At 37.4% G+C, this 26,297-nt stretch overlaps 1 protein-coding gene across 10 annotated transcripts in view; it reads left to right on the top strand.

Annotated features, from left to right (window-relative positions):
• EIF4G3 (eukaryotic translation initiation factor 4 gamma 3) overlaps positions 1 to 26,297 on the top strand; it is a 233,278-nt gene that overhangs the window by 81,984 nt on the left and 124,997 nt on the right. For 4 of the 10 annotated variants that reach the window (XM_037501173.2, XM_054690849.1, XM_037501167.2 and 1 more), the window contains 3 exons: positions 11,306 to 11,401; positions 12,772 to 12,885; positions 16,348 to 16,380. In XM_037501173.2, coding sequence (XP_037357070.2) covers positions 11,372 to 11,401; positions 12,772 to 12,885; positions 16,348 to 16,380 — 177 coding nt within the window. In that variant the 5' untranslated portion in view covers positions 11,306 to 11,371. Of the gene's footprint in view, positions 1 to 11,305; positions 11,402 to 12,771; positions 12,886 to 14,568; positions 14,635 to 16,347; positions 16,381 to 26,297 lie in introns of those variants that run through there. The other 6 variants (XM_054690847.1, XM_037501168.2, XM_054690848.1 and 3 more) reach the window with 4 other exon arrangements.

Raw genomic sequence — 26,297 nt, 5'->3', positions numbered from 1 at the left:
CTTTTGTGCTAGGGGATTTCTTTGACTGTTAAACTCGACATAATACAGTGGAAGTTACCAATTTTCACCCAAAGCAGAGGAAACAGTTAATATAAAGACATTTAGAGAAAATAAACTTGGTATGTTTCAGGGAAATAAATAAGGCCATTGCATCTGGAGCATAGTGGATTATGAGATGAGCTTTGAGAAGTGGCCTGGGACCAGATCACTTTTGCTCTGTAGAATTCTTAGCCCCTGATCTTCAAGCATTAGAGCATCAGCCTCCTTGCCCTTTAGATCTAGCTGCTTGGAAAGCCCTGCTGTTTCAGGGCCTCCCTCACTGCCTAGGGGTTAAGTCTCAGTGCTGTCACCACTATGGCCTGAGTTCCATCCCCGTCCAGGAGCTACCCACATGGCACAGCAGACCTCTCCTGCCTTGCCCGCTGCTCCTCTCTGCAGTGTATTTCAGTACATCTGCCTGTTCTGTTCCCCACTCTGTCTCTGGTGAATCCTCTCTTTCCCACACCCCACACACTACACCTCAGTTTTTCTATGCAAAAAAAGAAGTCCTGCTGTTTCAATATACTAATTATCTCTCAAATTTCCTTCCTTTGTCTAGATCCATTGTGACAGGCTAGGTGCCATCATCATGTATCTAGACCTTGCACTAACTTCCTAACTGATATCACTGACACTGATCTCTTTTCTAGGACTCCATATTGTTGCAATAGTTCTTTTTGTTAAACCCTAAGATATGACTGCCCTGTTCCATACCGCCTTTGAAGGTAAAGCCCTTGTTTATCTTGACACATCATTTTACGGTTTGACCTTACCTAATTCTGTGGCTATGCTATTCCTTCTACTCTTGCCTCACCCATTATCTGTGCTCTGGAATTACTGACCTGTTCAGATACAGTAAACATGCCCTACTTTCCCAGGTAAATTGCTTCTGTTTATACTTTCTGCTGCTTATGCCCCTCTCCTCATCATGCCAACTGGCCGCTCATCTGTCCATCCTTTGTTAAATTGTTAACCTGTGAAGGCTCTGTAGATATCTTCTTTGAGGAAGAGTTAATCAATTTGTCCTTTGCTTCTTGGCATTTTATTCACATTCCTTGTAGCGCTTTCTATAGACTAATACAGTTGACTTAGCTAAGTTGCAAATTCCTTGGGCACAGGAACCATGTCTTTTCAATTGTCTTTTTGGACTTAGAGGTGATGCTGAAAAATAAAAAGTTGTTGAATTGTTGGATCTTAAATGATTTCATTTCCTTTTTTTAAATATTTATTTATTTATGCATACAAGAGCTGGGGTACAGGCCAGAGATGCAGGGTGTGAGAGGATTCACCAGAGACAGAGTGGGGAACAGAATAGGCAGATGTACTGAATTACACTGCTGAGGGGAGCAGTGGGGAGACAGGAGAGGTCTGCCTCACCATGTGGGTTGCTCCCTGGCGGGCTGGGAGCTAACTCATGCTGCAGAGGCTGCGGATTGCTTCATAGTGCGGTACTTAACCCCTTGCATCACCAGGGAGGCCCCTTAAATGATTTCATTTCATTGCAATTTGAATTAAGAGTTTTTGTGCGCCTAATTATTTTCCACTGATGAGCTACTAATTAGCATTTTTTTTAAGGTTTTATTTATTTTTATACAAGAACTGGAGTACAGGCCAGATGTGCGGGAGGGTGAGAGAGGATTCACCAGAGACAGAGCGGGGAACAGAACAGGCAGACTGATGAAATACACTGCTCAGGGGAGCAGTGGGCGAGACAGGAGAGGTCTGCTTCGCCATGTGGGATTCTCACCAGCTGGCTGGCGGGGATCAAACCTGCACTGCAGAGGCTGCAGACAGCAGCCTTTGCCACCAGGGAGGCCCCGCTAATTAGCATTCTTGAAGGAAAGAAAATCTAAAACAGTTTTGCTTTGAGGCCTATTTGTAGTGGAAGGCAAGAATATAGGCTGCTGATGTTCAGGATGCTTGAGAAAGAAAATCTAGAGGGTGTTGGTCATGTCCAAAAAAGCATAAACTGTTTGGCCAGTAAAGTAAAAATTACCTTCACCTTTAGGTTGACTGGAAGATGTTTTTCTCTAAAATAGAATGACCTAATTTAGATGAAGTTTCCCAGCCTAATTAATTTGCCACTTGTTTTAGCTTGCCTTTGTTTTTGTATTGTCAGGAACACTTGGTATATTGGTTGGGATGGGGTATAACTATGTGATACCCAAACTGAGTTTATCGTATACTGGTTGGTATTACTGAGGGAGTGGTTTCAGGGAATTGTTACTTAGTGGAAATAGGAGAAGCCACCATTTGTTATGGTGAGACAGAAATTTCCATTGAGTTACTGGGAGTGGTAAGTGAACAGACTATGGTAGATGACTCAGTGGTTTTTTAAACCTGTCTCATGTGATTGAGTGTGTATGATGTCTGTTTATTCTCGGCAGAGAAATACTAGCGGAGTCGCATTACACAGCCAGCATAATGTTTATTTAACCAGCTCAGTGACGGACTAAAAATAGTTTGATGGGGATTTTTGTTTTCTTGCTACATTTAGTTAGCATCATAAGATAAATAAACCATGATGAAGACCCATGGCTAGGGCTTTCCCTTATAAATAACATGGACTATGTTGTTGGCCAATACGGCTTCACTTATTTTCATTTGAAGATGAAAGCTTTGTTATTTAAATAAAAGGTTAGGAAAATAATTCTTTTTTTTTTTTTTTTTTTTTTTTTTTTAGGAAAATAATTCTTCACATTTACATTTGAGCTTGTATTCTGGGCAGGTATATACTTTTGGGTGCTTCAGGGCCATCATTGAGGTATTTAATTGATATGCTAAGTTTTTACATGGAAAATTTTCCTTTTTCATGGGTTATAGCAAATGCTTTTTGAAATGGAAATATTAGTGCTGTGTATTTGCTGAATATTATGTTAATATTAAATTATGAGTACAGTAATTTAATTTTTAAATTATTTACTTGATATACTCACCTTGTCCTCAAGATTCGTACATTGACTTACTGTAATTGAGTGTTTGGTGTACTGTAATCGAGTCTGTCAGTGTGTCAGAATGTGATTATTGTTACCCTGTATACCTGTGTATGTACTTGACTCTGAAGGAGAAAGCATTTGGTATCCTTGAGTGTACCCAATAATCATAATCTGCTCATTTGTCTGGGAAGCGGTGAGTCACTATGATTTATTATTCTTGACATTTGAGTGTTCTGGCTCCTTGAGGCACAGCATATTAGCACATGAAGTTGAGTTTGCGATTTCAGAAGGATAAGGGAAACTGGATTCAGTAAGAAGAAATAAATGCCAGCATTCTGTTTACAATAATGTTTAACTAATTTGATGATATTGATCAGTCTAGTAGCCTGCATAATTACATTGCTTACCAAGCTTGAAGGTGTGTGTGTGTGTGTGGAAATTGAAAATACGTAGTTTTTATGTTGGGTGAAGAAAATGATTTGGTAGCTTCAGGATCAAGCCAGTAATCACCACTCTATACCTCTCACCCTCTAGTTCTCCAGAAACACACCTTTTGTCTTGAATATATGATTGAGAATTTTTTATTTTTTACAATTTTGCTTCTCTTTTCCATGGTTGATTGTATTCTTTGATGCCTAGAAGTTTTAGTTTTGATGTAGCCTAGTTAATTCTTTCATTGCCTGATTTTTGTTGTTATATATAAAAAAATTAAGTTCAGGGCCTCCCTGATGGCACAGGGGGTTAAGTCTCACTGCAATGAAGCTCCAGCCACTGCAGCACAAGTTCCATCCCCAGCCAGGAAGGTGACCCACATGGCACAGCAGACCTCTCCTGTCTTGCCTGCTGCTCCTCTCAGTAGTGTATTTCAGTAGATCCCCCTGTTCTGCTCCCCACTCTGGGGACTGAATCCTCTCCCCCCTCCCCCACAACACCTCTGGCTTGCGCCCCAGTTCTTGTATGCACAAATAAATCTTTAAAAAATTTCATTGCAACATTCCAATATCATAAAATCTTTCTCTGAAGATATTTTTGTTGTGGTTTTTTTTTTTTTTTTTAAGATTTATTTATACATACAAGAGCTGGGGTACAGGCCAGAGGTGTGGGGGATGAGAGGATTCACCAGAGACAGAGTGGGGAACAGAACAGGCATATGTACTGAAATATGCTGCTGAGGGGAGCAGCGGGCGAGTCAGGGGAGGGTGAGTCAAGGGAGATCGGCTGCACCATGTGGATCAGCTCCCTGACCGGGGATCGAACTCATTCTGCAGTGGCTGCGGATAGCTTCATAGGTTGCGTCTTAACCCCTTGTGTGACCAGGGAGGCCCTGTTGTGTTTTGTTCTTGATCCATTTTGAGTTTTTAATTTTTCTATGGTGCAAGGTCAAGCTTCAAGCTAATTTTTCTATGGTGCAAGAGTCAAGCTTCATTCTTTTGCATGTCTAGTTTTTCCAAAACTACTTGTTGAATATATTGTCTTTTCCCCATAGAAAGGTCCTTGTACCCTTGTCAAAATCACTTGATTATGTATATGAAGGTTTATTTCTGGGCTCTGTTCTCTTCTGTTGGTCTTATATGTCCATTTTTATGCCAGTAGCACACGGTTTTGAGTTTTGCAGACTTGTAGTAAGTTTTGAAATCTCACAGGAAGTGAGATCACTAACTCAGTTCTTTTTGAAGATTGTTTTGGATGAATTTTTCTATTTTTGTGCAACATGTTATTTGGATTTGGATAGGAATTGCTTTGAATTTGTCAATTGCTTTTGTTAGTATTTATATCATAATGAAATTAAGTTTTCCAGTTAATGATCATGGGATCTTTTTCCATTTATTTGTATCTTGGATTTTAATTCAGCAGTGTTTTGTATTTGTTGGTGTACGAGTCTTTTACCTCCTTGGTTAAGTTTATTTCTAAGAGTTTTATTCTGTTTTGATGCAATTGTTAATGGAATTTATTTTTAAATTTCCCTTGCAGATTATTGTTACTGTATAGAAACACAGCTGAATTTTGCGTGTTCTTTTTTTTTTTTTTTGAAGATTTATTTATATAAGCACTGGGTACAGTCAGAAGCGTGGGAGGGTGAGAGAATTCACCAGAGCCAGAGTGGGGAACAGTACAGGCAGACTGACGAAGTATACTGCTGAGGGGAGCAGTGGGAGCAGCAGGAGAGGTCTGTGCGCCATGTGGGACCCTTGCCCGGCGGCCGGGGATCAAACCGGCGCTGCAGAGGCTGAGGGCAGCTTTGCAACCCAGAGCTCAACCACTGCGCCACTGAGGAGGCCCTGTGTGTTCTTTATGTTGCAGTTTTGTTGAATTTGTGTGTTAATTCTATGGATTTTTTTGGTGGACTCTTTGGGGCTTTCTACACTTTTTTTTTTTAAATTTGCATGCCTTTTTTCCTTTGTCTAGCCTGAATGTCAGTACTATGTCAAGTACTTGTAAAAAGCAGGCTTCTTTGTCTTTCTTATTCCTGAGATTAGATGGAAAACCTCCAGACTTTGATTATCCAGTATGCCATTAGATGTAGATTTTTCATATATGGCCTTTATTGACATAGTTTCTTTCTCTGGGCCTAGTTTCTTAGGGAGAAAGTCTTATTTATGGTAAGGAACTGTCTCAAATTTGCTTGTCTGGGAATTTCTCCCTCATTTTTATTGTTTCATGGAATATAGAATTCTCATTTGATAGGTTTGTTTTTGCTTTACAGTTTGATTATAATGTCTTTTTTTTTTTAAAAGATTATTTATTTATACAAGCACTGGGTACAGTCAGAAGCACGGGAGGGTGAGAGAATTCACCAGAGCCAGAGCGGGGAGCAGAACAGGCAGAAGGACCGAAGTACACTGCTGAGGGGAGCAGTGGGCGGCAGGAGAGGTCTGTGTGCCATGTGGGACCCTCACCCGGTGGCCGGGGAACCAACCTGCGCTGCAGAGGCTGCGGGCAGCTTCGCAACCCGGTGCTCAACCGCTGTGCCACTGGGGAGGCCCTATAATATGTCTTAATTGGAGTTTGTTGAGCTTTTGGTATTTGTATACCCTGGTATTTCCCCAAATTTGGGACATTTTCAGCAACTTTTTCAAATAAACTCTCTGCCCTTTTTCTCTCTCTTCTCCCATTATACATATATTGGTGTTTTTGATGGGTCCTATATTTTCCTTAGACTTTGTTTACTTTCATTCATTTTTTTTTCTTCATAGACTTAATAATTTCAAAGGTTATCTCTCTATAGTCATCTCTTGTTCTTCCCATTTGAGTCTGCTGTTGAACAACTTAGTGACATAAAAAAAATTAGTTACTGTAATTTTTTTAAAGATTTATTTATTTATTAGATTTATTTTTATTTATTTATACAAGCAGTGGGTACAGTCAGAAGCATGGGAGGGTGAGAGAATTCACCAGAGCCAGAGCGGGGAGCAGAGCAGGCAGAAGAACCGAAGTACACTGCTGAGGGGAGCAGCGGGCGGCAGGAGAGGTCTGCACACCATGTGGGACCCTCCTCTGGTGGCCGGGGAGCAGCCGGGGATCGAACCTGCGCTGCAGAGGCTGCGTGCAGCTTCGCAACCCAGCGCTCAACCGCTGCGCCACCGGGTTGGCCCAGTTACTGTATTTTTTTAACTCCAGAATTTTTGTTGCCTTTTTATAGTTTCTGTCTCACTCTTGATTTTCTCATTTTGTTCATATATTGTTTTCCTGATTTCCTTTAGGTCTCTTATGTTTTCCTTTAGGTTATTGAGCATAGTCAAACCAGTTGGCTTAGTAACTGTGTTTTTTGATTTTTTTTTTAAGATTTATTTATGGATTTAAGAGCTAGGGTGTAGGTCAGAGGTGTGGGAAGATGAGAGGATTTACCAGAGACAGAGTCAGGAGCAGAACAGGCAGATTGCCGGAAATACACTGCTGAGGGGACCAGTGAGCGAAAGAGGAGAGGTCTGCTGCGCTATAGTGGCTGTAGATAGCTTCATAGTGCTGAGACTTAATTAGCCTTTTGCACCACCAGGGAGGCCCCATTGTAACTGTGTTTTATCAAAGTCTTTTTTTTTTTTTTAAGGGTTACTAGAGATTGATTATGATCCTTTGAGTAGGCTATATTTCTTTATTTGTGGGCCTTTTACTCTTCTGTTGACAATTAAACTTTCGCTAAAACAACCACACCTTCCAGTATTTGCAGAACTGACTTTTGCAAGGGAAGAGTATTAGTCATCAGCCCAACATGAAGGCTTAAGGTCTTTTCAAGGTATTTTCTGTATATATATTTTCATATATTATTTATAATATAGATATTTCATATATATATTCTGTATATATTATATATATGTATATATGTGTATATATATTCCTTGGGTCTGTATGTGATTTCCACCCCAATCTGCTGCATGCCTGCTTGTAAGTGTGGTAATTTCCTGAGTCTTACTCATGCTTTTTCTTGACCTTAAATATTCTATTTTATTTCTCTTCCTGTAATCACATCCCCCAGGTGCCTTTGGGTCTGAAGTCTCCCTTCAGTTCTCATAACTTAGCAGGTGCCACTACTTTTAGCAGCTTCCACCTTGATATCCCAACTATGCCACTGTTTCCATCTGTACTGAGTCAGAGAGATGGAAACTAGTCCTTTCTAGTCCCTTAGGGAAGCCAGCAGACAGGCAGAATGTTGTAAGTAGTAGTGGTGGTAGTAGTAGTTCACCCCTTTTCTTCCATCCTGAGGGAGACACTTGAAATTCAGTGCCTTCCTTCAGACACTGCCATGCCAGAGAGGGGTTGGGGCTAAGTATGTGGGCAACTTAATTTTTCACTCAGGTGTGTGTGTGTGTACATGCACATGTGCATAGTATTGAAATTTGTCTTTATGGTAGTACTTATTAAAGGCAAAGAAAGAGTTTTAAACAAAAGAAGTAACTTTTAATCGCTGAGTTGTATGTGAAGTGCTTAGAAAAATACTTGAAGCATCAGGAACTGTTTATGTTTTCTGTTATAAATATTTTTTTGTTAGTTTAAGTCCTTTGTACTATATTGTGGAAATTGAAAATCTGTGTTAATTTTTTTGCATATCGATATTTTGAAAACCATCACATTTGGACCTCAGAAGCTCTGTTCGTGTGATCTATCTTGTGATGGAATTCATTCTCAGATTTTTATCTTTGATTGATTGTTACATATAGCACAAAGGCTATTTTGATTGGCTTGTCTGAACTGGTGTCCATTAAGTTTGTGAGTTCCTACCATTTCCTTTTAATATTTATTGTTACTATGCTGTTCTGTTCTTCCCAGTTAATAAAATGAATAAGTGGCTCAAGAGGGTTCATTGAAACATGATGATAATTAGATGAAAATAAGAATATAAGTCTATAATTCTTGTAAAACTAGATTATTTATTGGATTTCAGTTTAAATATAAAACAATCATTCATATGTCATTAGGGAAGTTAATCTTTGTGATGACTTGAAGGTATTTGAAAAATGTAAATAAAATGTGTGATTATTATTGAAATGATGCTCCTTTGATCTATCCCTAGTTCTTCATGTAGTTGATGCTATGACACATGTTCAAGAATATTCCCATTCAAGCTTTTGCATTTTTCCAACAAATCACAATAATGTTTTAAGCATAGGATAACTTAATCAGTAGATCTTTATTAATCATATTGCTACCTGCAGAGAAGAAAATATAGAGGCATCTTTCATAGTTGCTCTCCTTGCCGCCACCACAGGTACCAGTTAAGTCATTCCTAAGAAATTTCTGAAAGCCAGAAAGAATGGAAAAATGCCCTGAGTGAAAGCTGAGTAACCTATTGGGAAAGTTCCTCGATCAGAGCCCTTATTAAAATCTGCAGTTACTCATAGCACACACACTGAGAGAGGAGCCACGTCATGCGTGACTGTCATTAGGTTTCATGTTTTGCAGTTAGATGAAACTGGTTGTGCATAAACTATGAATCAGCTGTTGGCATCTATATAGTTAAATATAAGAAGAATACTTAATTTTTGTCCCCAAGTTCAAGGAAAATAGATTCTTTGTTTTATGGATAATCATTCATTGAGAGCAGTGATACAGTCTGTGAAGACCACATTGGTATTGGCATTGATAGGGTACCAGCTTTAGATGTGGCCAGGAAAGGAGTTACTATAATGAACAATCTTGGCTCTCAATGCTAATTCCCGTACTGCCTTTTCATTTCGTTGTGTTTAATCTTATTTAACTCCATTGTTGAAGATGTTACTGAAAATTGTGAATAAGGTCAAATAAGTATCATGCGTGTTTTTAGCATGTTCTATGAAAATAATGTTTGCTACTTTTCCTTTTTGTATTACACTAGCTAGGAGAGGACAAAATTCTTGCCTAGCTTTGTGAAGTGTAAAAAGAGATAACATTTCTCTATGTTTTTATAAGTGGCACTTCTCAGTGTTTGAGTATCTTGACAGCCAGAGGCTTGCTTCTGCGCCAACATAATGACAACTAAATATTAATACTAAAGTAATCAAGATTTCCTAAAGAGCTTCATCACCAAGGACATTTGACTTCCTTGAAGAATGAAATTGATGTTGTAATTGTGCAGCTGTGCAAATGCTGTAATAGAACTTGATCAAAGACTTTTCAAAATTTAATGCAGCCAGACTAATAGGGAATAATACATCTAAAAATCCAACCATCCGGAGTTTGAGTGTGATGCATATACATAAACTGTGTCTGAAATAGTGACAGTAACCCTTGATGAGAAACTTCTGTAAGATTTTTGGGGTCACATTTGACCCAGTTATAACCTGAATTATACATGTGAGATACTTGCCCTGTATTTCAATTTACTGCCTGATTTAGTAGAACTAGTGGGAAAAAGAAATCAACTTGATATAGAACCTTAGTGTGAGTTATAAAAATGGCTAATATAGATTATCATGTTTCAAGATTGCAAAATATCCTCTGTATAATATAAAACCATTATTTCCTTTCATTAATTTTGTTTTCGTTATTTGAAAGTTATGAACAGTTTTTTCAGACATTTGCTATAAATTTGTAATCCACTGCTGAACCCTCACTAGATCATCAACAGATGCCAAAACTTGTAGAAACATTTTTTCAAAGGAAAGTTAAAATATTTTTTAGACATATCATTTGCTTGGTTGCTTTAGGTAAGATACCTAAGTTTCCGGATTCTTGTTTTCTTTGTTTTAAAATTGATAACAATATGGTAACTAAAGACGATTGCATAGTACTTGACTTTATCACATTTAACCTTAGCAGCTGCCATGTAAGGTAGGTATGTTGTTTGTTCTTACATTTATGGGAAAGATAGATTACTTGCCTAACTTTACAGTAGAAAGTAATAGTTGTTAAGATTTGAATCCATGTCATAAGATTCTGTGTCAATTGCTCTTGTTAGTATTTCAGTTTAAATGTTTCCAGTATTTCTGTTTTCTGAAATCGCTAATATATCTATTAGTCTTTTACATGGATAAATAGTGAAAAGATCACACTCTTTATTTTCAGAAAACTTAGGGTAAGTTAATATATATTATATAATATCACCATTTTTCAAGATTGTATCCAAATTCTTACTGAGTGTAGATTTTTTTAAAAAATTTTTTAAAAAAGATTTATTTATTTATATAAGCACTGGGTACAGTCAGAAGTGAGGGAGGGTGAGAGAATTTACCAGAGCCAGAGCGGGGAGCAGAACAGGCAGAGTGACGAAATACATTGCTGAGGGGAGCAGCGGGCGAGACAGGAGAGGTCTGTCTTGCACCATGTGGGACCCTCGCCAGTGCCCGGGGATCGAACTGGCGCTGCAGAGGCTGCAGGCAGCTTCGCAGCCCAGTGCTCAACTGCTGCGCCACCAGGGGATGCCCTGAGTGTGATTTTTATGGGGTTCCTGTAAAAGAGTTATGGTATAAGCAGAAAGAAAGAACAGTAACAATATGTCAGGTAAATGAATGAACTGCTTGGTGTGGCTCTGGGATTTCTTTGTCAACAGCTCCCTTTACTTTTAAGTGCTTTTGAAAACTTACTGTGGCAATAATAAGTTCCCTCAACTGTGTTTGATTTTATTTGTGGCTTTGGCTGTCTGTTTCAGAAACAGATGAATTTGCAGTGAGGGCTCCTTGCACTCCTGATATTAAATAATTGCACATAGATATTGGATTGCAGATGTCTCCTTATTAGGAGATTTAAGGTAACCTCTAAAAAATGTTGCACTAATTTTGAATTGCTGGATATTCTGATAAAGATAAGTTTTAAAAAGCAGAAATACAAGTTACACTTATAGACTTTTTTAGCATTATATATTTGAATTATCATGCCAAATTTGTTCAAAAAATTTTATTGTTTTTGCAATTCTTTGGCAGACCCCTTATCCCTCTGGACAGAATGCAGGTCCAACCACATTGGTATACCCTCAAGCCCCTCAGACAATGAATTCACAACCTCAGACCCGTTCTCCGGTAAGTAAGCAGACGCTTGTCTTAGATAATATTCTTCACTTAAGTATGTGTGTCTGGTAGCTTAGATTCCTTTGATTAGTATTTTCACTTAATATTGGAAATTTGTTTCAAAGATGATTTATTATTAATTATTATTATTTATTATTTCTAATATTATTGGTTAGCATTGCACTTTCAGACCTTCCCTATAGGAATAATTTAAATTTATTAAGAAAAAGAAGAAGCGGAGACTTTTATCTTCTTTGCTTTTCTATGACATGATGAAAAATTTTTAAACATTCCGGTTGTATTCAGATTCACTTCATTTTATCTTTTAATCTGTTAGTTGTACTGTTCAAAATTCAGGAGATTAAAGCACAATATTTTAAAATTAAATTTCATTAATTAGATTCTTGAATTCCGGTGGTTTGGGAAGATTTCTGAATCTGTGTCACTAGATCAACTCTTACCATTTGATAGTGTGGCTGTATGCATGACATGCACCAAATGGTGTATTCATTTTTTCAGATGCTAAATGAATTGTAAAGCAAATGTAAATGCTGTTATTCTCTTTGTTCATCCTTTACATGGATTGCAATAAGTACTGCAAAAATTGAGAACTTACTCAAGGTTCATCCTTCTGTTTCACAAAAGTGTGCAGTGGCTTTAGCTGTCCATCCTTAGTACGTCGCTTCCTGCCTTGCATGATTAGCTTTGGCTAGAAGGTGCTTCTGTAACATCTCACATCCTTACTTGTAGCTCAGTTCTGTGTTTTCCGCAGAAAACAGGGATCTTCTTTTTGTTTCCCACCTCTGCTTTTTTTGCCTGTAGTTCAGGAATATTTCATTGCATTAGTTCCTATTCATTTGTTTTTATGCATGAATTTACAAATGTATGAAAGAATTGCTCAAAGAACTAGGAAAGCATAGATTGCACCGAAATGTAATCTCTTTCTTACCCTCTTCCTGTCTTCCTTTTCCCTGTTGCCCTCTTCTCCAATACCTGTTCCTAGATCCTGGTTCTCCCCAGGGGGTGGAGGAACCATTCTAAAGAGGTGGGACTTTGGTCCTAGTTGCCTGTTTGCTTGTCTCTTTTTTTGCTGAAATGGTCAACAAGATGTCTGATGCAAGTTTTGTTCTGAGAGTGGTTTGGGGATGTGGACACTTGACTACTTGGAGTGGGCCTGAGATCTCACCTGGTTAATTTAGATAGGTCCCAGTTCTAATCATTAAACATGGAATATTATGGTAAGCTCTTATTGCAAACAATTCTTTGGCCCTTTCCCCCACCCTTTATAATGATTAAAAAAGAAAAAAAATTAAATTTACATGGTTAGAACTGGCGCAAAACCTGACTGAAGAGCTGCATCTCTAAACCAGTTTTTTTGACAGCCCAGCAGAACAGTGCCAATACATTGCACAGACAACTGGAAGAGGAGGAAGGTTTTGGAACAGACTCCCGTTTACAGGTCCTTGGCTGGAAGAGGCTGGATAAAATACTGCATTGTAAGCAATATAACAAACTGTACTTCTTGCAGGCAGTGGTGCCTCTGGCACTCATTATTTTTGACCACATCCATTTTTTGGCTGATGAACAGAAAGGCGTTGATTGCCTCCTCTCTAGAAGTCTAACCTCGCATGGCAGTTTCTGCCAGGCATAGCGGGGAAAAGAATAACAAATTGGGTGGGTCTTCTCTATTGGGAAATAGACAGGAATAATTTGGGGTTTAGACTCTTCTTTATTTTAAACTTGAAGTGGGATATCCCTTTCAGATAAATTTGATTTAAAAAAGAATACATTTCAAGGCTACTTTTCCCCCCTTTCCATTTTATAATTGATTATCAAGGGGGAAATTGTAGTTGTCAGCCATTTTTCTGTGGTCATAAACTCTTCAGATACTATCTTCCATGCAATTTTTGCCATCCGCTCTGCTAGTGACCATTGCCACCCCCATTACTAAAACACGTACATATAACATTCCATTACATACCCCAAAACAAGTGCAAGACTAGAAGACCTCACACTATTCTTGCTTGTTGTTTTGGGCCTGATTTTCTTTATTTCATTTGTGCTGGTGCTGGGAGGGAGAAGTTGGGATATGAAATTTGGCAGGATTGCATTTTCTTTTACATCCCAAGTTACCATAGTCTAGTCTCATCCATCCCACAGCTATCTCAACTGGTGAGGAGAGGTAAGCTGTTGCAACGAGGAAGGGACCCTTTCCAGGCTTCATAGAGCAGCTAAAGCTTACTCCATTCTATTTCTGCATTAATGGGCCATTGGCAATTGCACAGTTTAGGCTTTTCTGTTCTTCCCTGGACAGCTGCCTTTGCAATCCAACTGGCTTCAAGTGACTCCCCTCCCTCCTTCAGGTTATCTCTCTGGCCATATTTAAATCTATTTTAAACTTACATTATTGAAATTTCTGCTTATAAAACAAAAATACTGATAAGCTACCTATCTGTTCCATTGTCTAGTTACATACAGTCTTCAAAATAGTAAAGCTGTTGAATGTTTAATTGAGAGAGGGGGACAGTTTGATTTTTGCTATAACCTGTAACCATTGGTTATTTTTATATTTTGTGGTGTCAAGTGCCAAAGATGCATCAATGTTATGTTGACCATGCCCAGTTACCAATTGTGCACAGAAGAGAGAGTGAAAGAGTGGGTGGGTGGCATTAACTTTGGATCCAAGTTCATAGAAGGCTGCTTCCCTTTTATACCTATAGTCCTCACCATCTTAAAGACTCCTCAAAAAAAAAAAAAGAAAGAAAGAAAAAGAAAGGAAACAAAAGTTTCTATTTTTAATATGAGCCAGCAGCGACTACAGTTTGTTCTGTTGCTTACAGTTACCCAGTAGAATTAAGACTATTGTCATTCCAAATGAAAAACTCAATAGCCAATGGTGACTAGTGCAAAATAGACTAGGGTATTTTCTCACTAACTTAAGTTGTAATGTTATTTTTTAATACATGTTTAATTTTATAAGGTATTCTTGCTCATAGAAAGTTTTTTTAACTGGAGCATTCCAAATATATAAAATTTCAGTTTTTATTTTAGAGCCTTAGAAATGGGACCTTTCTGTGGAACAGTGATAAGACAGGTACTACTGCACTCAGGTTAATTATTTTAATGTGGCCCTTCTCTCCCATTTTCTTCAAAAGTGTCATGAAGAAACATCTCACTTCCACCCCCTCCTTTCATACCACATGGGTGGTATTGCCTATTCTTGAAACTTGATGTCCATAGTAGAGGTATGATTTGTTTACTTTTCATAATTGGAAAACTGAAAATATAAGACCTCAGTTTCTTTGCAGAGAAAACTTTCTACAAGAACTATAGTTGCCATTATCATATTCTAAAAAACTATTTCACAGTGGTTAGCAAAATACAATGGCTGACCTCACATGCCCTAGCCAAACAAATTGTCTAGTGCTCGTTAAGTCACGCGAAATAACTTCAGTGTGTTAAGACACTTCATTATTGGAAGAGTAGATGACATTTTAGTTTCTAAGGTGAATTCTTGATAGAGCTTTGTTCAGCTCTCTCCTACATTGTGGTCCACTGCAATTTGTTGACAATTTTTTATATGATATAATAGCATTTGGGAAAATAATTTCAAATCTGTTGAAAATACTTTTGCACGCCACTTTAATTCTAAGTACCAGGATTTGTTTCTTATTCTTATTCTTTATCTCTAGTGATTTGCTGACAAAGAAAAGCTCTGTAGGAAATAAATCTATTGAATATTATATATATATGTGTGTGTATATATATATATATATATATCTCCTTAAATGTATTAAGAAAATTCTGTATGGTTTGCATTCAAAAACATTTTCTGATTAGTTTCTTTTCAGTATTAAAGAGGATGGTTAACATTACAATAGTTAGTGTATTAGTACATGATACTATGTGCCCAAATATTTTTCTCAGTCCTTTTTTAGCAAACTCACATTGGAAGCCAAATTTTGCTCTCATGAAAGATTATTTGATCTTAGAGGTTTAGTATTTAAAATTTTACGGGTGAAAAAGCTTTTTCTTCCATTCTCAGGGAAAATAAATTGGAATATTTAATATTTTCTTTCAAGTACTCTGACTTTGCTAAGGAGTTGTTTCCTTTTGCTTTTCTTCTCAGTATCACATAACAATAGGTACATATGTACAGTGTGTATAAATAGTAATTCAGGGATTTGACTTTCACTCTTTTTTTCTTCTTGAGCTTGATCTGATTGAGCTTTGATTAGTCATGTAAAAAGTGGTTTTCAAATTTACTTCATTTACGAAGTTTGCTTTGACATGCTTTGTATTAAACTTTGCTAGTTAACTACATTTTAAACATACATATACGTACATACATATATTCATAAATATATAATTATATTTGTAAATAATTATAGTCTTTAAATCCAATAAATAAAGGAAGATGTTGAAACTAACTTTCATGTGTGAGATATCCCATTTAACTAAGGAAGTTTAAAATCAGTTCTCTTATATCCCTTATTTCCTCTTGGATATTATAATTACCTCCTGGCTATTTCTTGTGATGTAAAAGCATTTCTCATTCCCTCCAGCTTTATCAGTTGCATAAACATACTTGACTTCTTACAATTGTCTTAATATAACCACTTAGTGTTTCAGACTTACTTTTGCTTTATTTTAGGTTTTGCTTTTTTAAAAAAATTCTTATCAGAGAAAAGCACCTTATGTGCCTAACAGCTTAGCTGTTTCTCTCCCAGCTGATGAATGCAAACTGTTCCTGGTAGTGGTGTTAACCTGTTGAATCTTAGTACCTGTCTGTCACTGTCCTGCAGCAAAGCTACGACTGTTTGTGTTTTGTTTTATTTTTTCTTGTGGGTTTTTTTTTCCCCCCCTTTTGACATATTGTGTGACATTTTGGTTTTTGTTGTGGTGTTTCTGACTCTTTGTGCCTTTCCTTTTGTGTTTGTTTTCCCTCCTTTTCTCAGTTTGCAGCGGGGCCTCGACCTGCCCATCATCAGGTACTGTACCCTTGCCCCTTCACTATCATCCTTAACTAATAGGTGGGGCCTTTAGTGGCTGTTGACTCTTAGAATGCTGCCATCCCCTTGAAGTGCTCAGACTACTCTCTTCAAGAGTAACTTCAGTCAGATAAAATTCAGTTTTTTGTCCTTCACTGATTTGACTGCATTTTTCTTATTAATAAGGCCATTTGCTTCTGGTTATGGCACAGTTTAAAAATAATACAGCTTTTCTCCTTTCCAAAAAATAATTGCTTTGAATTTAGAGAACCTTAAAAAAATTCTAGATGTATTAAGCCCTCACAGATTTTATGGATTTCTGTGTTAAGTTTAAATTTCACCGAATGGAGCAGGCAACATTCTAAGGGTTTTTTGTTAACACTCTGATGTAACTTGTATTGATGTGTATAAAATAACGTTAGTTTTAACGTTAATCTCAGTTACTAATTTAGCCTTACAAAAAAATTTATTATCAATAGTGTACATTCATTTGCTTCTTAGAATTATCTTTATTCATAGGATATGCAGAAAAATGGATACCTTATTTAATTTTAATACTTTTAGCCTATTAGGTTTTTGAAATGAAGTAATTACATAAATTAAAGATTTTTCAATGTTTATGCCAACACAGTTTATTTGCAGGGATATACATACTAGGGGGACTGGTTTGGGTGAAAGAAAAAGAGTTGCAGGCTTCCCCCCCCCCAAATAACTTCTTATGAAATGTTTTGAAACATTTTACCTTGCCAAAGAAGAAAGAGCATAGATTTTAGAATCTGACAGATCTAGGTTTGTATCTCCGGCTCTTCTGTGTAACTGAGTTGAATTTAGTTGATCTTCATTTCTTTATGTGTGAAATGGGGATAAATATATATATATATATATATATATATATATTTTTTTTTTTTTTTTTTTTTTTTTTTTTTTTGGTGGGACCCTCGCTGGCGGCCAGGGAACGAACCAGTGCTGCAGAGGCTGCGGGCAGCCTCGCAGCCCAGCGCTCAACCTCTACGCCACCAGGGGAGGCCCAGGGGATAAATATTTTTTACACTAGAAATAATATATGTAAGTTATCTGATGCAAAGGAAGCAATGAGTAAGTGGTAGCTGTTTTTAATGTTGTTATGCAGCATAGGGTTGATAAAAATGGAAAAAAAAAATGGTACCAGTTTTTACCTGTGGTATCATATTTAGAATTTTTCTTACAGAGTAATTGGATAGTGTTAATTCAAAGCTTTCCTTGTCCAAGAGTGACTGAATACAAGCTCTGTTTCTCAAAATAAAGTCTTTTGAGCAATCAAGCAAACTTTTGTGTGAGACTTCAGAGATTATTATATGAAGTGGATGGCGTTTGGATTTGATGAAGAAATCCAGCTCATGTATATTTTTAGTCTTAGGAGAGAGAGTAAAGTACTTTCAGATCTTGGACTTTAACATCAACTAGGCTTTTTCTTTTGAACAGTGTTTGTGGGTCAGCTGTTTACTACTTTCAGCCTCTGTTTTCTTATTTGTAAAATGGCAACAGTATTAATGTCCATCTCAGGACTGATGTGAAGTATAAATGAGATAAATAAAATGCCTACACATTTTGGAATTAAGGAAAATGTATATACCAATGCAAATTCCTGATTGGCAGATACTAAGAATCTAGGATGCAAGATTTCTACTATTAATTAAAAAAAATCCCTTAAGTTAAAAGGTTGATATATATATATATATATATATATATACACACACACACACACACACACACACACACACATATATATATATATATTATATATATATATATATATTTGGTCAAGTGCCATAGAGGGCAGGCTTAAATTTAACACACATATCACATCATTTATTCTCGAGACTCGGGATCACCACTCAAGAAGCAGAATAGAAAGAAACTGTTGGTTCAGAAAAATAGATTTCCTGTAAGGCTAAGTCTTTCTGCAAAGGTTCAGTAGCATTGGTACTCATATAGGGATGTTAGATTTTAGCACTTATCAATAGTCAACTTTGGGAAAATATTTTTTCCAAACTTTCTTTTGTGCATAAGGACTTGTGATTTCATTTTTCCTTAATTCCAACAACCAAAGGAATCTTCAAAGAATCTTTGTGAAAAAGTGATTTCAGTCCTACCCATTTTTCAAGTGTAGTAATATATGACACATTGATGTATTGGCAGATTCAAATTTCATGCACTCTTGGTAGCTGGCTGTTTTTTATGCTGGCACTGTTTCTTTTTAAGTACTAATTAAATTCTTTTCATTATGCCACAGAGAGTCAGTGAGTAAGGAAATATATACTCTTGGCTTAGGTAGCAGCGGTTGTTAACCTTGAAGAACCGTAAATAGAGGAGGAGGGGTTGAAGTAGCACTGCTGATGGGGAGGTTGCTGAACCAGTGTTGTGGTGTTAGAAGGAGTAGTTGTTAGGAACCTAGAGTTTAGTATCCTGTGGGTATGGATGTAGGGACCAATTAGGTTGGTAACGCAGGAATTGGTATTGGTATAGTGGATGAGCTATCCAGTTATGAAAAACTGCCATATAATTGTAGTTCATTCAGCAACATTTGGTCTCTAAATGCCAATAGAATTCCCCCAGTGATAATTAAAAGATAAAACAAAGTGGGGGGGGGGAAACCTTCACACATGTATTTCTTCTTCTTTTTTTTTTTTTTTAAAGATTTTATTATTTATACAAGCACTGGGTACAGCTAGAAGCAGAGGAGGGTGAGAGAATTCACCAGAGCCAGAGCGGGGAACAGAACAGGCAGAGTGACGAAATACACTGCTGAGGGGAGCAGCGGGTGCGGTAGGAGAGGTCTGTCATGCATGTGGGACCCTAGCTGGCGGCCAGGTATCAAACCGGCGCTACAGAGGCTGTGGGCAGCTGGGCAGCTTCGCAGCCCAGCACTCAACTGCTGTGCCACCAGGGGAGGCCCCATGCATGTATTTCCATGTACCCTCTTTGTAGGTGATACCAATTCCTTTTTTTTTTTTTTTTTTTTAAGTTTTATCCATTTATGCATACAAGAGCTGGGATACAGGCCAGAGGTGTTGGGGAGGGTTGAGAGGATTCACCAGAGACAGAGTGGGGACCGGAAACAGGCAGACTGAGTGAAATACACTGTTGAGGGGAGCAGTGGGCGAGTCAGGAGAGGCCTGCCGTTCCATGTGGGTAGCTCCCTGGCTTGCTGGGTATTGAACTTGTGCTGCAGAGGCTACGGATTGCTTCACAGTGCTGTGTTTAACACCTTGCGTCAGCATGGAGGCCAGATACCAATTCCTTTTTGAGAATGTGACTGAAGTCTGTACATGACAGAATCTTCCCAGCTCTAAAAGTCAGACAGAGATCTAAAACTTGAGAGATACATGGAGAAGGAGATGCTCATAATATAAACAGGACGTAGAGACTTGCATAATGAAACCAATATGGTAAAAAATAAACATTGAGTCATATACAGAGAATATATTTTAAAAGGGAAAGCTGCTTTTTCCTGTGATATTTTTGGTTTGTGTGTTTAAGACTTAAAGTTGAATTGAAGGCACAAAAGGCCTTTTCATATATGACTATTTGCTTTGGACAGAAAGAATTAAATTAAGGGTTAGAACTAGTTTTGAATAATTAGAATTGGTGAACAGATTTCTCATTTCTCCTTATTGCATTGATCATCATTTGGTACCTTTCTGATCACATATCCTTTCATGTCTTGCTCTCATTTTTATGTAAAATAATTTGATGTGGAATTTTCCTTTGATTGTTACTTCTGAAGACCAATAGCAAATATATAATTTTTGTGGCTGCCTGGTGATAATTCATTCTGTAAATATTGCAAGGAAAAAAATTAAATATATAGGTAAACTATTTGAAAGTAATTACTTACGAAAAGAGAACACCATAGTCTAAGTTAGTAATCTGCATTTTTTTTCTTCTGTATAAAATGAAGTTATCTGAATTGAAATGAAAACAAGATTTGGATAGTAAACATTTTCAGTTTAGTAGAACCAAGTAATTGTTATAGCATGTATTTCTTGGAATTATTTTTTTTTTTTGCTATGTGGTCTTTATGTGTGGCCAGCTGGGATTCTGTCTCTGAAGTTAGGGGTACCATGCTCCAATAAGAATTATATTAGCCATATCTTCTTCCCGGTACCAATTGTTTTTGCTTTTGCAGGTGTTTTCTTAGATTAATAGGGATATTCTATTCTTTTTTTGCATTAGCTTTAGATTTGAATAAACTTCTTCAAAGGCAAAAGAATTCCTAAATAATTTCATATGAAAAACAAACATGGGTCTCCTTGGTGGTCCAGGGGTTAAGTCTCAGTGTTATCACCATGATGGTCTAAGTTCGATCACCGTCCAGGGAGCTTACCCACATATGGTGCAGCAGACCTCGCCTGTCTCTTCCCCTGTTCTGCTCCCCACTCTGTCTCTGGTGAATTCTCTCACCCCTGTACCTCTGGCCTACACCCCAGCTCTTCTATGCAAAAATAAATAAAAATTTAAAAAAAATACATAAAAAACATCCTTGTCTTTAAAAATATGTCCTAAAAAATTTCATATGACAACATCCTTGGCTTTAAAAATATGTCAACTAATTTTATTCTTGATGCTTAAATTCCACAGGTAATTAGAACTGTAATAATTGAATATATTCTCTCAGAATTAAAACAAGTCACTTGGTATAATGTAGATTCTGGCTTGTATTACTAATTTCATCTCTTTGGTCCTTTAAATTTGTGTAGTTGTGGTTTAAAGTTACTTATGTTCCTAACTTTATTTTTGACTTTTGGATTTCATAAGAGAGGTCAAATGCTGGTTATATACTGAGACTTGAGTAGCCTTTGCATGATAGGAAGGACTAGGAAATTTGTATTTAAAAGTGTTAATAGAACAAAACCATTTTATAGTGTATTGATATATGTTTCTGTTAACATAGTATTCCCAAAAACTGAATAAAATTCAAAGCAACTGAATGTAGTGAAAACAAATGATAAGTTTCATAAAATGTAGCAGTGTTTGGCCATAAGATATGTTATCTGGTAGCAAGCATTGAAACTGCACATGTTTTCCTGTTGTAGTTTATTTCCTTTTGAAAAACAAAGAAAAAAAAGCTGACTTTTTTGTTGATTTCCATCCCTGCACCTCAATGTGATTCCTAAAGATTTCTGTACTAAAAAATTGTGCTATTACATTGAAGTCCTAGTTCATTGTTTGGGATATATTTGTTTTGCTCTAGGCTGTTTCTTAGATTTAGAGAATAAAATAAATTAAGGCTTGTAGTTTGTCTCTGGAGACAGACATAGCACATCAGAGTTTTAATGGCTTTGGGTAGGAAATCAGATTGAGCATTTATGAAGTCTTATGTTCAGAACTCTTAGAGTTTTCAGAGCTTAATGTAAGTTAATGATGGCTGTTGTAGGTTTGTAACAGAGATGGTGAAAAAAGTACAGAATAGGAGTTCACAGCTGGGATTCACTCTCAGCTTTATTATAAACTAACCTTGGGTCTCAGTGTTCTTCTCTGTGAAATGTGTAAAATATGGTCATAAATTGTATAATATGAAGTGTTAAAATAACAATACCTATTTCCTAAGGGTATTGTGAAGACTAAAGTACCTGCATCTCATAGTGTCTGGCTCATAACATGGCCTTGCTACGTGACAGTTTCCTTTAGTGAGGCAGCCTGCCTTTCCCATTTTCCCAAGCTCTTTTTTTTTTTTTTTAGATTTATTTATTTTATTTATTTATACAAGCACGGGTACAGTCAGAAGCGCAGGAGGGTGAGAGAATTCGCCAGAGCAGGGAGCAGCAGGCAGAAGGACTGAAGTACACTGCTGAGGGGAGCAGCAGGCGGCAGGAGAGGTCTGCGCACCATGTGGGACTCTTGCCCGGCAGCCAGGGATCGAACCTGCGCTGCAGAGGCTGCGGGCAGCTTCGCAGTCCAGCGCTCAACTGCTGAGCCACCGGAGAGGCACTCTTTTTTTTTTTTTTTTTAAAACCTAAGAATGAAGTATTCTACAAGGACGTTCATTTCTCAGACTCTACAGTTTGATCTGACAGAACGCCTTCTTGTTCTTGACAGACTCCTTAGGGGTTTCTTTCCTCCACCTGACATAATCCTCTAGCATTGGACTATGTGATAGAATTTTCTGTGATGATGAAAATGTTCTGTATCTGTGCTGTTCACTACTGTAGCTACTAGCCATGTGTGACTGTTGAGCACTTGAAATGTGCAATATGGTTGAAGAACTGAATTTTTTTAAAGATTTATTTATGTATACAAGAACTGGGGTGCAGGCCAGAGGTGCAGGGGGTGAGAGAATTCACCAGAGACAGAGTGGGGAACAGAACAGGCAGACTGACTGAAGTACATGGCTGAGGGGAGCAGAGGGAGAGTCAGGAGAGATCTGCTGCGCCATGTGGGTTGCTCCCTGGCTGGCCAAGGAATCGAACTCATGCTGCAGTGGCTGCAGATTGCTTTGTAGGTTGCATCCTAAACCCTGCATCACCAGGGAAGCCCTTGAAGAACTGAATTTTTAATAAAATTTTACTTTTGATTTAAGTAACCATATATGGCTAGTGGCTACCACTACCATTAGATAATTCAACTCTAGGACTCACATCTCCTATTTTATAGTAAACCTAAACTATGTGATATTGGTCACATGCAGGATAATACAGAAAGAATTTAGAATGTAACAACCTTTAACATAAATTATTGTAAGTGAGCAGAATGTCAGAGTGATACTTGAATAATATCCCATTATGTGGACTCTTTAGGGCCTGCCCCTCTGTAACTTGTCAGAAAGTCATAGTACTATCATTTTACTCAAGTACTTAAAGACTTTCTAAATATAATTGCATTTGTTTTTGTGAATTTTACTCTGTACTCCTCCATTAGGCTTAATTATATCTGCAAAAAAGAAGTGTTTTTTAGAAGTATATTCTTAAATGGTTTTTAAGTGAGTAAGTAGTTCTTTTTTCCAATATGGAAGGAACTGCTGTGCTTGCATAGGATTTTCAAAATGAGTTGCTAAAAATGAGTTAAGTGATTTTCAAAGAATTTTTGATTATCATAAGTTTTTAGAGATATCTTTTTTGATGATTTCAGAGAGCAAAATCATGAAAACTGAAACATTATAGTACCAACATCCTCTAAAAATACTTTTTTACTTTTGTTATTGACAAGAAAACTTTGGATAGTGTTATAAATTATTGCATCTTTAAAAGGATTTTCCAAGAGGTAATATTTTCCTTCAGACTTCAAAAGTGTTTATGAAAATCAGCACTCATGAGTACCCTAAATTCAACCAGTATTGCAGATGTATCCTAGCTCTTTGGAGCTGCCCAGAGTAAACCTTACCTTCTTTTACTATCCTCATTGTATATTAGTAGACATTGTAAAACCAGTCTTATTAACACAGATTGAAATCAGTTTTGTACATCTTCTCTACCTAACCCTTATTAGCATTTTTTTTTTCAGTCAGTGATTTGGAATAATGACATGCCTCAAATTTACTGATGGTTGTCATGTAGTTTTGACAATGCATAATACATTCAGAATTCAAAAGAATCTGTACAATCTGAAATGATGGGTTGAAATTAACCAGATAAATTTTCAAAGAAACTAAATATAAGACTCCTTATATGTGCATCAAAACACAACCATAAGAAGGCACACAGGAATGAAGAGTATGATTTATTACCAGCTATATATGAAGATTCAAGGGTTTTAGAGGAATATAACTCAGTACTAATCAGTAATAGATTGTTGTTGACCAAAGAGCTTTGATGATTCTTGCTTCATTAATGGAAGCATGGTTGACCAGAATAGGAAAGATACATTATCTTTCATTCACATATTTATTGAGTATCAGTATATTCTGCAGCCCACCCCACCTGTTTCTTATGTTTGTTTCTCTATTTAGTGAGACTTTGAACATTGGGAGCAAATTGTGAGGCCCAGGATCAATCTTGATTGGAAGGATGAGGGTGGGGTACTGGTGGTGGTTGGCTTAAAACTAAAATAGGCAGTGAAAGTTGTCAATGATGTCAGTCTTCAGATAACTTAGAGGTTGGTTATTTATGGAGAAAAAGGACTTGACTTGGATGTGATTTTAGGGATAGACCTTGGACTAGAGGGTACATGATACAGAGAAAAAAATTGGAGGCAATGGAAGGAGACTTTTGTTTTTTGTTTTTTTAAAGATTTATTTATTTATTTATTTATACAAGAACCGGGGTACGGACCAGATGCGTGGGAGGGTGAGAGGATTCACCAGAGACAGAGACAGAGCGGGGAACAGAATAGGCAGACTGACGAAATACACTGGGCAGTGGGCGAGACAGGAGAGGTCTGCTGCGCCATGTGGGACCCTTGCCAGCCGGCTGGGATCGAAGCAGCGCAGCGCTCAACCGCCTGCGCCACCAGGGGAGGCCCAGAACTGTGTTTTAAGTTGCCAAAGTTCCGTAACCCCACACTCATGTCATAGAAGCGATTCAGACTTTAGGTATATGACTAGGCTAAATGGTCTATATTGTCCTTGTGTACAGGAGAGTCTGATTCTTTTAATAATTCTTGATCACTCTGGAGAGGAAAAATAATTCAGAAGCATTACAAGCAATTTGGGAAAGCCCATCGACACATTCTTTAAAATAACCTGTGGTTTGTTGCCATGCCCAACCACCTGGGAATCTTAATTTCTTGTACCATTATTAAATCTTCATTTTGCATTTGGAATTGAATGGTTAGTTGGGTGTACAAAAAAAAAATTCCTTTTTCTTTCTTTTTTTTTTTAAGATTTATTTTTTATTTATACAATAGCTAGGGTACAGGCCAGAGATGTGGGAGGGTAAGAGTGGGGAGCAGAACAGGCAGACGGGCCGAAAGCCCTGCTGAGGGGAGCAGCAGTAGCGACAGGAGAGGTCTGCCACGCCATGTGGGTATCTCCCTGGCTGGCCGGGAATTGAACCTATAGAGGCTGCGGACGGTCCAGCTTCACAGCGCTGTGCTCAACCCGCTGCACCACTGGGGCGGCCCTCCTGTTTTATTTCTTTGTGTTCCCAGCCATTACATCTTTTCTGGTGTTGTAGATATTAGAATATCTATTTGTGTATGAGTGTGTGTGTGTGTGTGGTATGTAGTCTTACAGGAGAGAATAAAACAGTAGGTAACCTGTCCTCAGTGCAGTGAATCTGAGCAAAAGTAGGTTTGTCAACTGTTCAGGCAAGGATATAAAAGCTTATGAACAAGTTTTAGTTTCTTTAAGTTTTATTGGCACAAGAATTTATTTTCCTGAATGATAAAAACATATGAGTTTTGTCAGGTTAAATGATGAAACGTTTTTCTTACCAGGAATCCATTGTCAATTATGGTTGAGGCATGTGCCATCCATTAGTGTAAATGGGTACAAGTCCCACTACATCTCTTCAGAATCTGAAAAGCAAAGATTTCTATTAACTGATGTTACTTATTTGAAAATACGGTGAAATTCAACTTCATAATAGTGTGTAACACTCAAGAGTAGTCTTAGAATTTGACTGTTTAAATTACAGATAGGAGACGTTCAGTAAGTTAGTTTAGTTTCCCTGTCCCTCAATTTCCCTGTACATTTAATGGGTTTTTAGAATCATGCCTGCCTTAAGAGGTTTGTTGCGAAAAGATAAATTAATATGTATCAGAGTGTTTAGAGTGGTAACTGGTAGCTAGTAAGTGCTCTATAAAGCTTCTTCCTTGTTACAAGAGTACATTTTTCTACTTAGCTTTAAAACTGAAATCTTAGTTTATAAAAAAATCTCTGTATGCACACATAACCACAGATTTGGTGTTTCACTGGCTCAGCCGTATGTTAATGTTTGGAGTTTCATTAGCAGTGCTTGTTTTGTTTCTCTTTCAAAACCACTGAAGACAACATTCTGACA

Source organism: Talpa occidentalis, unplaced genomic scaffold (genome assembly GCF_014898055.3).
Source record: "Talpa occidentalis isolate TD23 unplaced genomic scaffold, MPIMG_talOcc4v2.1 talOcc4.9, whole genome shotgun sequence".
Lineage (NCBI taxonomy): Eukaryota > Metazoa > Chordata > Mammalia > Eulipotyphla > Talpidae > Talpa > Talpa occidentalis.
This window is presented reverse-complemented; position numbering and strand designations above follow the sequence as displayed.